Below are 14,098 nucleotides of genomic sequence, written 5' to 3'. Positions count from 1 at the left end.
ACTATCTCCTATGTTATTAATTTAATTGAAGAGTTTCATCCTGTCAACATGATATAATAAACTTTTCTCGATTTTCACCGTTTATACATTTAAGGATTAATGAACAATGATGATGGTTAAAAAAAGGAAGAGGAAAACAGATTTATAGGTCAATTATCATTAAACATGTCTTATAAAATTGTTACTTGTTTGGGTGATGTTATTAGTTTATGAACTCAGTGGGTGGTTCTGTCATTTATGTAAGATTAGGGGTGTCAAAATTTTCCCTTTCCCTGTATGTGTGCATGCTTTGACTGGGCCCAAAAGGGGCACACAGCACGCCAGCTTCTCTTTCTATCTGTCACTGCACTTAAAAAGAAACAAGTGAGATTTAATCTTATATATAAAATATATTAATTATAATATATTTATATATAAATTCATGCTGAAAAAAGTACACAAAAGTTGGCACTTAAAGTAAGATATTCAAGAATCTGTCTCTCATAATCTTCTTTCTGTTTAACTCTTATCTTGACATGGGATGGGGCCATCTTTCCAAAACAAATGGTGTGGTGTGGTTTTTGGTTAAAAATGGTGGAGAGAGGTTTCATGTTGTGGGTGCAAGAGTAAAGTTGTGAAACATCATTAATGGAGAAATGGGTTCTTGTTCTTTTCCTGGTTTGGATGATCCTGCTGGTGCATCCTTTGTCAAAGATCTCTGCTAACATGGAAGGTACTCACTTTTTTACTTTGTACTGTCTTTTGATCTCTTCTTGTTATTATTGTTGTGTTTGTTTGAAAGAAATTTTTGTAATTTTAGAGATTTGTTCTGTTATTGATGATGATTCTTTGCTGATAATTATGTTGATTCTTGGTATTTGGTATTCTTTGAAGAGGTTGATTGATATATGTGGTTAACTTGGACTGTGATGATGGATGAGATTTTTATTTACTTTGTGCTTTATATGAGTCAGTTTAGTTGATAGAAGAATATGGTTATTTTTGGTATATTGTGCATTGATCTTATTTCTTACAAAGTTGATAATTTTCTAACAAATCAAATTTGTGGGTGCTTCGATGCCGTAGTTGTGACAGAGGGTGCTAACTTTAACTTCAGGGATATTGATGAAGAGAATATGAGTATCTACTAAAAATCAGAATTATTAATTGTTTAATATGAAATATAAAAATATTTTCTGGAAAGGTATCTGCAATGTTCCATAATGAGGTCCCAAAGTTTCTGAAATTTTACTTTGTTTTAAATTTTAAGAAGTTATAAGAGCTTCATTCTTGTTTTGTGTTTGGCTATGGCTTTTGCTTTTCATCGTCGGAAATTTATATGGCTAATAAAGATGCTATTCTGACCCTATTCTCTTTTGCTCCAAATATGATAATACTGGCCTTCTTCATTGAATTTAAGCTGATTTGTGTAATTATTGTTTTTTGTGTAAACAGGTGATGCTTTGCACAGCCTCCGGGCTAATTTACTCGATCCTAACAATGTCCTGCAGAGTTGGGACCCGACACTTGTTAATCCATGCACTTGGTTTCATGTTACATGTAACAATGAAAACAGCGTTATAAGAGTGTAAGCAACTTCATTTATTAATATCTCTTTTATGAACGCATGAGAGTGTCATGATGTTCCTCAAAACTCTTTTTGTCTCTGTCAGTGATCTTGGAAATGCAGCATTATCCGGTGAATTAGTCCCAGATCTTGGCCAGCTCAAAAATTTACAGTACCTGTAAGTCATATTTAATGGATAAATAATCTATGTTGCTTAGATTGGCAGTTCCTGTATTCCTTTCTGCTCGTTATGATTGTGTCACTGTTTGCTACATGGATAATAACCTCAGTCAATGAAGTGGATTCTTTTCATAACCTTGGTTGGTGACATTATTTCGGTTTTATGTGGCCTAGTTATTGTTTCACTACTAAGTTGTTTACTAATCATAATGTTTTCCTTCTATGGATTGTTCCAAATATTTACATATGACAGGGAACTTTATAGTAATAACATAACTGGACAAATTCCAAGTGCTCTTGGGAATCTGACAAATTTGGTGAGCTTGGATCTTTACTTGAACAGCTTCACTGGTCCTATTCCAGACTCATTAGGCAAGCTGACGAAACTGCGTTTCCTGTATGATCACTTTCCCTTATACTAAGATTATTGTTTGTTTAAGGTTATTTCTTTTCTTCGTTGGTAACTTTGTTTAGTTCTTTATTAGAAGGTTTATTGCTCACTCACTGGCTGCAACTTTATGTTAAATATGTAGCATAATACAGATATGTACTATTTGTTTTATGTTGTGAAGAAGATTGGTAAAAGTGAAATGCCAATCAAGTCTTTGGTAATTCTGCAGTGAGACTATTGTAAAATTCACGCTACACTCTGAATATGTTGAGTGTTTGATTTTAAATTATTTCTAACATTGGGACTAAGAGTTTGAGCTTGTTAGCTTGACTGAAGGGAGTTAATGCAAAAAGGAAAAGGATAACATATTTAAGTTTGTTGATGAAATTGCCAATATGATATTGTTTAGAGAAGCTTGTGAGGTCCTCAGAGAAGAACTATATACATACTGATCTTTGCCATTACTGTAATTAAAATAGAAACCAATCTTATGTTGACTAATGGATACCAAATTCTAGTAGACCACCATATAATGTAAAATACCTCTATGCATTAATTGACGACAAGGAAAGAGTTTGAGTTTGTGAACCTTTGATTAATTTAAAGGTCAATATTGAACTTTAACTGGTTAATTGTGAGAATACTCTCATAACTAGCTAGCTGATGAATCCCATCCTACTGACTGTAAGATATGCAGCTTGCACTTCCATGTACTGACTTTCTAATCCAGTGTTGTTGGATCTACTTTAAGAGGATAGTTTGCTTTTCAAAGTATGTTTGGAAATTACTCGTGTTCTCTCAGGCATTATGGATCATATCAATATCATAGAAACTTGCATCCAAAAGCAGAATTAGCAGATGTTGAACCAGAGGATTCTCAATTTGCATATATTCTTTACAAAATTATGGCACTTAATCTTTTAACATTTTGTGTGTGTGTGTGTGTGTGTGCTTGCTTGCGCTTGTGTGTATATCTGCTATATCTGCTATTCATTAATAGTCCTTGTTTGTATTAGAACTTAAAAAATTTTTTGGATGTCTGTGTAAGGAAAGCCGGCTCAACAATAACAGCCTGTCAGGTCCAATACCTCTGTCCTTGACAAATATTACAGCCCTGCAAGTCTTGTGAGTGCCTAAGTAATATATTGTCTCTATTCTTCTTATTCCTTTCTGCCTATCAGTACTAACTTTGCTATGATGATGTGACATTCATTTTCCAATGTTGGCTGCAGAGACTTATCAAACAATCGTCTATCAGGGCCTGTTCCAGACAATGGCTCGTTTTCACTTTTTACTCCCATCAGGTTTTTTATTGATCAAGGATATAAACAGTGTTTTTTTTTTTCCTTGGATGAATGGTGCAGTAACGACATAATTGCTGATTTACCTTGCAGTTTTGCGAATAACATAGGTCTGTGTGGCCCTGTTACTGGGAAGCCTTGCCCTGGATCTCCACCATTTGCTCCACCACCTCCATTTGTTCCACCTGCAGCGGTTTCTTCTCCAGGTAGTCTCTTGTACCACTGGTGACCTAAGTTTGCTATTATTGTTCTTATTAAGATTATCATTATAAAATGCTATTATGAAAATAGATATTTTGTGTTGTTAGCATCCGACCTGGTAATGTAACTGTTCTTTTGTTTACATTATATCTTCTCAGTTTTGCCGCGAAGAAAATAATTTTAATAAATGACATTGAAGTGTAAACATGCTTGAGTAGTGTAGTTTCTTTCTGTTCAAACTTACATGTTAGGGTAAATTTCGTTATAACATGCATTAGAGGACTGAACTGCATTGTTCTTCATTGTCATTTCAGGTGAAAATAGTCCAACTGCAGCAATTGCTGGAGGAGTGGCTGCTGGTGCTGCTTTACTATTCGCTGCTCCAGCTGTTGGTTTTGCATATTGGCGGCGAAGAAAACCACAAGAATTTTTCTTTGATGTACCTGGTTAGTGTCTAATATCCAAAAGGAATTCACCTTGATGTTTGATTTGGATTTTATTTTTACTTGGCGTATGTTTCTCAGCGGAAGAAGATCCAGAAGTCCATTTAGGACAGCTGAAAAGATTTTCTTTACGAGAATTACAAGTTGCAACTGATACTTTTAGCAACAAGAACATACTGGGCAGAGGTGGATTTGGTAAGGTGTATAAGGGACGCTTGGCTGATGGCACATTGGTGGCAGTGAAAAGACTTAAAGAAGAGCGGACACCTGGTGGAGAGCTGCAATTTCAAACAGAAGTGGAGATGATTAGCATGGCTGTGCATCGGAATCTCCTGCGTTTACGTGGTTTTTGCATGACTCCAACTGAGCGACTGCTTGTTTATCCATACATGGCTAATGGAAGTGTTGCATCATGCCTAAGAGGTATTGTTGGTTCTTCCTCATCACTTAAGTTGCATTTGTACGTTGAGATGTGCCTGAAAGAGAAAGACAAGTTGCACTCCGCCAGGGGACATTAATCATATGTTCAGGATTTTGTGTTTTGGATGTTAAAAATTGTTCTTTTCTGCAGGAAAAAAAATGAACCATGTTTATAAAATGAAGAAATAGTTTTTTTTTAAGAAATGTCTCTTTAGGTAATATATCGTTTCTAATGTTCCATTTATGTCTTATTTTTCCAAAAAAAGAAAGAATTTGGAATTATCAATTATTTTCACAACCATGGATGAGAACCTCATCCAGTGGAACCTGATAAAATTTCTCTTTGCAAACTTATACTAACAATTGAGTATGAATACTTCAGTTTCCATTGCCCTCCTGCATCTCATCGTGTCACATAACATTGCTTTGTTTTAGTACTTTAAAATTTCAACTCTAACTTAGTTGACTTATGAATGATTGGTGAACTCATGACTGTGTTGTTATGTTCCTGCAGAGCGGCCACCATCAGAACCACCCCTTGACTGGCCAACTAGGAAGAGAATTGCAATAGGGTCTGCTAGGGGCCTTTCATATTTACATGATCATTGTGATCCAAAGATCATTCATCGTGATGTGAAAGCTGCAAATATATTGTTGGATGAGGAGTTTGAGGCTGTTGTTGGTGATTTTGGTTTAGCTAAACTTATGGATTACAAAGATACCCATGTCACTACTGCTGTACGTGGCACCATTGGGCATATTGCCCCTGAGTATCTCTCCACGGGAAAGTCATCAGAGAAAACTGACGTTTTTGGTTATGGTATTATGCTTTTAGAGCTAATCACTGGGCAGAGGGCGTTTGATCTGGCTAGGCTTGCAAATGATGATGATGTTATGCTGCTTGATTGGGTAAGTACTTTATGCATTAACTCAAGCACACATTTATTTTAAGATACTTTAAGCTGGAATTCATAGCATAGTTCGGTAAATATCTGTTAGGATCCCACATTGAAAGTGAAAAGTGTGGGCATGTGGGTTATAAAAGCTTGGGCACCCTCCCTTGGTAAGCCGGTTTTCCAAGGAGAGTTCTACTCAAGCCTATGAAAGACCCATGGCCCAACCTAAATTGTTGAGTTATTGGAGTGGGTTCCTATCAATTGGTATCAGAGTCAAGTTCCTACGCACGCGTGGCAGGCTGACCTTGGGCTCGGACTGTTACCCCAGGGAAAGGGGATCCGCGAAGTCACCCAAGGGGTAAAGAGGCCGACGTGGAGCCCACGCAGCAGGGCCCAGTGGGCCCCCCGAGGGGTCGAGAAGGAGAGTTACTGACAGACTTCTAGGTGAAGTAAGATCCAAAGGGAGGGCAGTAAAGGCCGATGAGGGCGGGCGCTCTCTGGAAAAAAGACCAACGAGGGCGTTGGGTCTCGAAGCGTGAGGGAATGTTAGGATCCCATATTGAAAGTGAAAAGGGTGGGTATGTGGGTTATAAAGGCTTGGACACTCTCCCTTGGCAAGTCGGTTTTGCAATGAGAGTTCTACCCAAGCCCATGAAAGACCTATGGTCCAGTCCAAATTGTTGAGTTATTGGAGTTGGTTCCTATCAATATCTCATACTAGTTTCATGGTTTTCTCCAAACTATAAACACCAAAAATATGATATGATTGCTCTATAGGGCTCACAGTTTATAGGTCTTAGGCGTAACCGTCTATTGTCAAATCAGTATTCCATTATAAAAATGGTAAAGGATCTTGCTTTTTACTGGAATTTTTGTCTTACTTGATTTGACATGCATCTCTGCGTGATTTTCAGGTTAAGGGACTCCTAAAAGAGAAGAAACTGGAAATGCTGGTTGATCCCGACCTGCAGAACAACTATGTCGATACTGAAGTTGAGCAGCTCATCCAAGTAGCACTTCTTTGCACACAAAGCTCCCCGATGGAGCGACCTAAGATGTCTGAGGTTGTCAGAATGCTTGAAGGTGATGGCTTAGCAGAAAAATGGGATGAGTGGCAAAAGGTGGAGGTGGTCCGACACGACCTTGAACTTGCCCCACCCCGAAATTCTGATTGGATTGTCCACTCTACTGAAAATCTCCATGCTTTCGAGTTATCAGGTCCAAGATAACGTTATAGTTTGATAGAAAGGGAAATCATTTACTTTTTTCACGCTTTTTATAGGTAAACTTATCATTCATTCTTCTGTAAGTTCATCGTGTAATCAGCATATCACTAATTATGCATATAAATGGTTTTAGGGTCAATTCAATTGTATGCTTATCATTGAACAAATTAATGAAATAGTTTCATCTGTGACCTGAAAGAAGTTGCTTATTTTGGTTTACACTTTACACGTAACATCTGTTCAAAGTTCAAAGTTTAAACTATGGTTCCTCATTTCCAGTATTTCATAATTTAAGCTAGGGATTTGTAAAATCTCTGAGGATTCCTGCCCCAAATATTTGACGATGGTACAAATAACATAATTGACCCACCTATGGGTGGTGCAACGGTAAGGGTGAACCGGGGTGGTTGTGCATGGTTTCAACCAACAGTCATAGGTTTGATTCTCCGTTGGGTGTAAAGATAGTATATTTTTTTATCATTTACATGGGGACCCGCGATGATAAGTTACTGTAGGATAGCTTCTCGGTTTTCCATTCACAACTTTAGAAGTGATCATCAATATTAGTCTAAGACTCATCAAAATTAGGCTCCAGTTGATGGGCCTTCCCACACCCATAGACTAATTAGTCCATGGGTGGTGAGTGAGGAAGACTGCAAAGGTTGATAGATTATGGCCTACAAGGCCCATTCCTATTAAAATCTGACTATTTATAATGTTTTTTATCAAATTAGTTATTGGTAAATATTTCCAAAGTGATTATCTTATAATGGATTAATTTATTAGTATATTCAATGCAATTTTTATATTACTTATTATATCCTTATTAACCTGAATGTAGTAAATTAGAATTTCCTATTTTACGATTTACAGTTCGTGATTTGTCAGATTGTTTTTGCGCAAATCATTTTCATGGTTATGAATATTGCTAAATTACGTAGTACTGATTCTGGGACTAAGAAATTTGAAGAAGGAAAGGTTGTTGTGTGTTAATTGAATTAGTAGATCCCATGCACTTTATATTCATAACTATACACTTGAGTTTCCTTTTTACCATGAAAAGGAATTCATAACTAAAATGTTAAAATTTTTGGGCACTCTTTGACTCTCTGTGACACTATTGAGATTAGAATAATACTTCGTATACGAAATTTTTATACAAACTCTCTCATATAAACTAAGGTGTTTTAAGACGATTTGGTGACTTCAAATTAAATTCTTAAAGGATATTATATGACAAACATGTAGGGTTACCACGTCAATTTGTAAGAAATAGTTTTGCACGAATAGACTCAAACTTAGGTTGGTCAAGTAGTACGACAAGCGTTGAGATGTGTGGTTATGGTACACGATCTCAGATTCGAATCTCTTGGCTCCTAAAATTTAAACAGGTGATTATGACAATAGAATATTGTGTTAATCATCTACAGGGATTAATCGATGTATAAAGCAATGCTCATTCATCAATAACAAATTAACTTACAATCTTTGTAGAAATGGGTTAATTGTAATAACCACAACTGAGGTTTTAGAAATTGAAACTTAAATGCTGAGTTCGGATGTATTTATATAAGAATTAAGAACCACCCTTAATGTGTAGACAATTAGTTAGATACCACCCTTAGAACTAACACTGTTACAAATTCCGTGATTGACGAAGGACCAAATTTGTCTTTTCACTCGTTTTCTATTTAAAAACAAAATAATAGCATTAAATTAATACGATGTTATGTTAGGTTTAAACTTGATATTTTATATTTAATTAATACCATATGCAAATCTATACAATACCAAAGAAAAGAGGCTGGTGGGTTATAAAATGCATTTATTTACTTCAATTATTTTAATTAAATAGTTACTATAAAATTTAAAAATTTTAAATTTAGTTAGATATTTATTAATTTAAAACAATAATAGTAAAAAATTATAAAAAATATTTATATTTGTTTAAGATTATATTAACATATCATCAGTGCATTTGACTTCAAAAGAAGCTTCCATACATGTAAGCACATAATGAATCTTTGACACAATAAAAATTGACTCTAAGCTTATGTAAACAATTTGACCAAATCTCATGAGGGGAACATGTTGTCGAGTTCAAGACAAAGTAAAATTATAAATATTTATATAAAAAAAATTAGAAGATTTAAGAAATGTTTTGGGGACTAATGGTTAGCTCATGGAGGCTTATGCAAGTAGATATCATATAGATATTTTTTCATTTAGGAAACAAAAATATTAGACAATAAGATGACTATTTATTTGTTGCTTAGCCAATGAGATGACAATTAGGGTGCGTTTATATTAGGAAAATGTGTTTGGTTAGTTTGAATAAATTGGTAGGTATGTTATATTAATATGTTTGGTTGAGAGGAATAAATTGATGGGTATGTTGTTTAAATTACTAAATTGCCCTCTTTTTTAATATTAATATAATATTATTTTTATTATTAATTTTTGAACAATTTTTTTTAACCCCAACATTTTAAATTTAGCTAAAACACCACCGCTTATATAAAACTTTAATTTATAACAAAATCACCCTCATCACCCCAGGCCACTGCCCACCATCGCCATCTGCTGTCGAAAGTCATCGAAAGAAGTTGGAAAACGCATCATTTAGATCGAGCGACCTTGGGCTCTTCGTCAATGGCAGAGATGAGGTTGGAGACGAGATCGATACAAAGGAGAGGTGATAGAGCAGCAGCGTGTGAGAAGGAGACCAGAATAGATCTGGTCGTTAACGACCATATCCCATCCAAATATGGCTGATAAAGGCCATAGACCTCGCTGTTAACGGCCATATCTACTCCGATATGACCTTTTTGGCTATCAATATGGCCAAAAAAGGCTATATCGAAGTCTCCTGGTGTCTCTCGGCTACTTACAACAATTCCAGGCGACCTTTGATGGTTGGTGGCGGCACGTGGGTGGGGGTGATGGCTTGGGTGGGCTGCAATTTGTTTTGATTTCAAAGGTAATTTTGTCCAAAAAGTTAATTAATTGTGGTGAAATAGTAAAAGCCAGATTTATGTAAATAAATTTAAAAATGAGGGTATTATTGTCCTAAAATTTTATTAATAAGGGATAGAATTGTAACAAAAATATGATTACCTTAGTAATCTTACAATACCTATGAAAATAAACGTTGTTAGATTGCCTCCAATATTACCAACAATAACTACTATTGGTATTTGAAGATTATTGGAATCTTATATTACTTGACAACCAAACATGGTAATCAAGTAATATAAGATGACATAACCCTAGTAATCTCATATAATCCCCAACCAAACGCACCCTTAAAAACATTAATAACCAACAATAAAAAAACAAATGGTGTTTTTGAGAATTTTAAAACCAGTGAGATTTTACGTATTTTTTCCTCAAAATAAATTACCGTATTATCATTTAAACATCACTTTAAAAAAAAAAAATGAAAAAAAAGGACACAAAATGTATTTTTATCCGAGCAAATTTTATCGATTAATGGGTACTTTTTTTTTTTTAATATCTTGAAAAAATAGACACTTTGTTGAGAGGAAGTGTCGGTTAATTAATAAAAAGTGTGTTCATTAACAGAAATGCAATTTATGTTAACTATTTTTGGGTTGTCAAGTGATTCAATAGACTCTTGAGTGTATTACTCAAGAGATCTTAAGTTCGAATCCTTCCTCACTTGCTAATAGGGGTAATCACTAAAACTCTTATTCGGCTGATAGTTTTAGGGTCTCAGAGAATTAATTGAGGTATGTGTAAGCTGGCCTAGACACCCCTAGTCAACAAAAACACAATTTATGTCAGACTTTTTTTATTTGATTAATGTCTTTTAATGACAATACCCTCTATTTCGAAGATAAAAAATCTAAATTTGTTTATTTAAAAAAAAAAAAAAAAAAAAACTTTTTTAGATACTTTAAAATTATAAGCCCTTAAAAAGCATCGTTTTCATGGGAAAATATAAGAGATCAACAAAGTCTAACTTTCCTCATAATCTAAGATAAATTGAAAAGTATTGTCTTAGGTTATCAATATTATTTGTTTGGATGCTTTTGTTCACCAATATTCTGACAGTTTATGCTTAATCCATCAACATATATTATATGTAAATTTGATAATGTTTCATCAAGAAAGATCATACAAAAACAATTAATTATTAATGAAGCCTCAAGATTGACCTAGAAACCTCCATTTAGGTCCCACCCTGATCACAATTTGATCATTCTGAATTTTCAAATGTGATTTTGAGCATACTTGGATTAAAAAGAAAAAAATACCCATAAAAATTAGGTTTGTAGATAAATAATTAGACTTTAGTTTTATATTATGAGGAGACAGCTAGTTAGAGACAGTCCCTTTTTTTTTATTAAAGTAAGTGGAATAGGAAAAGGTAGTTGCAAAATAAGCCACTTGTCACAATTGTGTTTTTTGATTTTAGGGTTTGAATGTAGTTTTTAAAATCCATTGGAAATTAAAATATTACATATTATTCTGGTCTGTCGGCTCAAATAATCTTAAAATATTTATTTACATCAAAGGAAAAAAAAAAAAAAAAAACTCAAGGAATAATTAAAAAGTGAAAAGTTTTTTTTTTATTTTCCACATTTTCTGATCAAAAATGATATTTGAATAATCAAGTACGTTAGAATTAAAAAATATAATAAGGTTTTATGTAGCATTTATATGGGACAATTATGTTGGTATCACAAATCAATCAAATCAACTTTTTGAATTGTGCCTATTATTCACAAGGGACAGTTCTAATAAAGTTTAATGGCCCAGAAATGGTCTTGAAAGCTTGTAAAATTCTTGGATTGATGGAGAAGAATCTGGAGACAGTGAGTGAACTTAAAAGTAATTAAAGAGATAGAGCAAAGTGAAGCATATGTCCTTCGCTTTTCCAAGCTTTTTAAAGTATCATGTCCATTGGTGAATAATTATCTTATTTTTGAAAATATAACCCACATAAGGAAAAAATTGTATAATGACATACATGCATCCACCACCATGAGAAAGTGACCAACAACACACTAAAATAACTATGTATTTGTTAGTTGGATATACGTCACAGTTACACCTAATTTTTTAACTCTTAATCACACGAAGATCAGAAAATTTCTACGAAAGAAAAAAAATGGGTTTAACGTTACATATGATATAGTTTTATTATTTACAATTTGTTATGGAATAAAATTCATTTTACCCATATTCTATTGACCAAAAATTATAATCAGAAATAACTATCGTATCTCGCATCACTATGACTTGGTTTGAACTAATTAAATAGTAAGCGTCTTAATTGTAAAACATGTTTCGACAGAGATATGTACATAAACAGTTAAACAACTCCACAATATGAAAAAAAAAAAAAGTTTGGAAAACGTTTCCACTTTCGTTTGGTCCAAAAGTGTTTTTTGAAAGCAACCCTCACCAAACAAACAAAGTATCCCCATATAGAATCCATGGGACAAAGGTCCCCTAACATTATTTGTTCAAATATTCATGCCTAGATTTTGTTTTCATATCCAATTTTTTGGTCACTTTTTTCCTTTCAAGATTCCTCACTTCTTAAACCATCCTTTTGTAAATTAATTGGAATTCTGCAAGTGCTTGTTTCTTTCCTTTTCTGTCCCCATCAAACCGCCTCTCCACCTTTTCATATATTGACCTCTTTCCCCTCACTCTTCTTTGCTTATAAGTTCACATTTCCCTACACGGATTCTTCATCAAACACTTAGAAAAAAAAAAAGCATTACAAAAATACATCAAACTTTTGATAAAAACCCTGATTTTTTCTTCAACTTCTGATCCTTCGATGACTGGAAAGCGAAACCAATCGAGCCCGATTGGCAGCCCGTCGTCGGGGAACATCTCCGACAGCTCCTCGAGGAGCATGATCGGTTTCTGCCTATTCGAATGTGAGTAGATCATAAAAAGGCCTACCCCAATGCGAAAATTCCAAGGAAGCTAAAGATACTGTCCAAGAATGTGTTTCCGAGTTCATTAGCTTCATCTGGGGAGGCCTCAGACAAGTGCCAAAGAGAGAAGCGGAAGACCATCAATGGCGACGATCTTTTGTGGGCGATGACAACGTTAGGGTTCGAGAATTACGTTGGAACCTTGAAGACTTACCTCAACAAATATCGAGAAACCGAAGGTGAAAAAAACTTGATGCCTCGGCAAGATGATCATCATCAAGCTCTCGTCACCAGCATGAACCCACGAAAATTCATAATGAATGGTTCTTTATCAGTTTCAAAGGCAGATTTTCAGAATTTAACATGGGATTTTACTCCTTGGCCACAAGCAACTGCAAAAAGTATTGGAGACGGCACAAGGGTGATCAGCTACGGAGAAAATTTGGGCACAGAAGGGTTTAATTTCAGCAGGATTCACCATGAAAATGGAGAAGGAAATGGAAACGAGCAGCCTTGGCAGCTGCTCGGTTCATGGAGGAGTTGATGGTAGAGATTTTGGAAAGAAATAATTAATACCACAATTTTTATATTAATATATGTGTAAGTTGATTTCTTGTTGCCTGTTTAATGATTTAACAATAATTTTTTATAATTATACCTAATTATTATTCTTTAGTTCAAAGTAAATTTTAGATTAATCTTATATTATTTCGTTGTGTTAGAATACATATAATAGAAACTTATTTATTAGAATTAGTCGATCCGATTTTACCCAAAACAAAAAAAGTAAAAGAAGTTCTTCACACACATATATATAATCGAACTTTGAATCTGCCACATAACGATTCAAAAAATAGACATATAACATGGGTGACCAAATGACAATAAACAACCATGGTGTTTTGACCTAAACTCGAACTTAAATATGTTTTTTTTTTTTCTCGGTGAAAGCGTTGAAGATTTCCCACACTTAGATGTATGAGCTAATTTTCGATCTCGGTTTGGATAAATGTTTTTGATACAAGTTACTTTCAATGAAATTCACATCTCTGACATTCTAAGTAAAGTTTGTCTACGAAATCCATTACCAACTAGACCACAACTCATATCTAGCTTAAATATTTTAAAACTCAAATCATATGTTGGTAATAAAAAAATAATGAAGTCCATTAATTTTTTTTAAGATATGCATAAGCGATTCTTTTCTACTCTCTTTTTTTTAGGGGATGAGGTTAGTATAGATATTAGAATAATCAGCATACATTGCACATGGACAACAAGATTAATATATATCTATTATTGGAGAATTAAATTAGAGTATGTTTATTATCATTAAATAAATAAACTTAAAAGGTTTTAAAATTTAAAAAAAAAAATTGTTTCACAAAATTTGAAAATAGTAAAGATAAAATTTAAATTTAAATTATATTTCAATAATCTATTATCTTAAAACATGTTCGATGTAATATTTAAAAATAATTTGAAATTAAACTATATACTTCTAGGAGTATCAATTTTTTTCATTTTCTGATATTATACACACCCACTTTCAAAAAACAATCATTTAAAAAAT

At 33.9% G+C, this 14,098-nt stretch overlaps 2 protein-coding genes across 2 annotated transcripts; both read left to right on the top strand.

The window, feature by feature from the left end:
- The first annotated feature begins 627 nt into the window (after positions 1-627).
- On the top strand, positions 628-6,825 carry LOC116139875 (somatic embryogenesis receptor kinase 2-like). Its single transcript, XM_031425509.1, has 11 exons — positions 628-712; positions 1,435-1,567; positions 1,653-1,724; positions 1,980-2,123; positions 3,171-3,242; positions 3,350-3,421; positions 3,512-3,624; positions 3,934-4,065; positions 4,144-4,485; positions 4,997-5,391; positions 6,293-6,825. Exons 1-11 carry the CDS (start codon positions 628-630, stop codon positions 6,605-6,607), a joined length of 1,875 nt encoding a protein of 624 aa, XP_031281369.1. The 3' UTR covers positions 6,608-6,825.
- A 4,566-nt stretch (positions 6,826-11,391) lies between these two features.
- Positions 11,392-13,069, top strand: LOC116139865. Its single transcript, XM_031425501.1, has 2 exons — positions 11,392-11,461; positions 12,534-13,069. Exons 1-2 carry the CDS (start codon positions 11,392-11,394, stop codon positions 13,067-13,069), a joined length of 606 nt encoding a protein of 201 aa, XP_031281361.1.
- Positions 13,070-14,098: the final 1,029 nt, after the last annotated feature.

The sequence above is a fragment of the Pistacia vera genome, unplaced genomic scaffold (genome assembly GCF_008641045.1).
Source record: "Pistacia vera cultivar Batoury unplaced genomic scaffold, PisVer_v2 Contig36, whole genome shotgun sequence".
Taxonomy (NCBI): domain Eukaryota; kingdom Viridiplantae; phylum Streptophyta; class Magnoliopsida; order Sapindales; family Anacardiaceae; genus Pistacia; species Pistacia vera.
This window is presented reverse-complemented; position numbering and strand designations above follow the sequence as displayed.

Bases quoted from the DNA above. Each gene is read 5' to 3' on its own strand.
- LOC116139875 (XM_031425509.1), top strand. From the start codon at position 628: ATGGAGAAATGGGTTCTTGTTCTTTTCCTGGTTTGGATGATCCTGCTG. The intron at 2,124-3,170 runs GTATGATCACTT...GTGTAAGGAAAG, and splicing joins CTGACGAAACTGCGTTTCCT to CCGGCTCAACAATAACAGCC. The intron at 3,422-3,511 runs GTTTTTTATTGA...TTTACCTTGCAG, and splicing joins TCACTTTTTACTCCCATCAG to TTTTGCGAATAACATAGGTC.
- LOC116139865 (XM_031425501.1), top strand. From the start codon at position 11,392: ATGGTCTTGAAAGCTTGTAAAATTCTTGGATTGATGGAGAAGAATCTG. The intron at 11,462-12,533 runs GTAATTAAAGAG...GAATGTGAGTAG, and splicing joins GACAGTGAGTGAACTTAAAA to ATCATAAAAAGGCCTACCCC.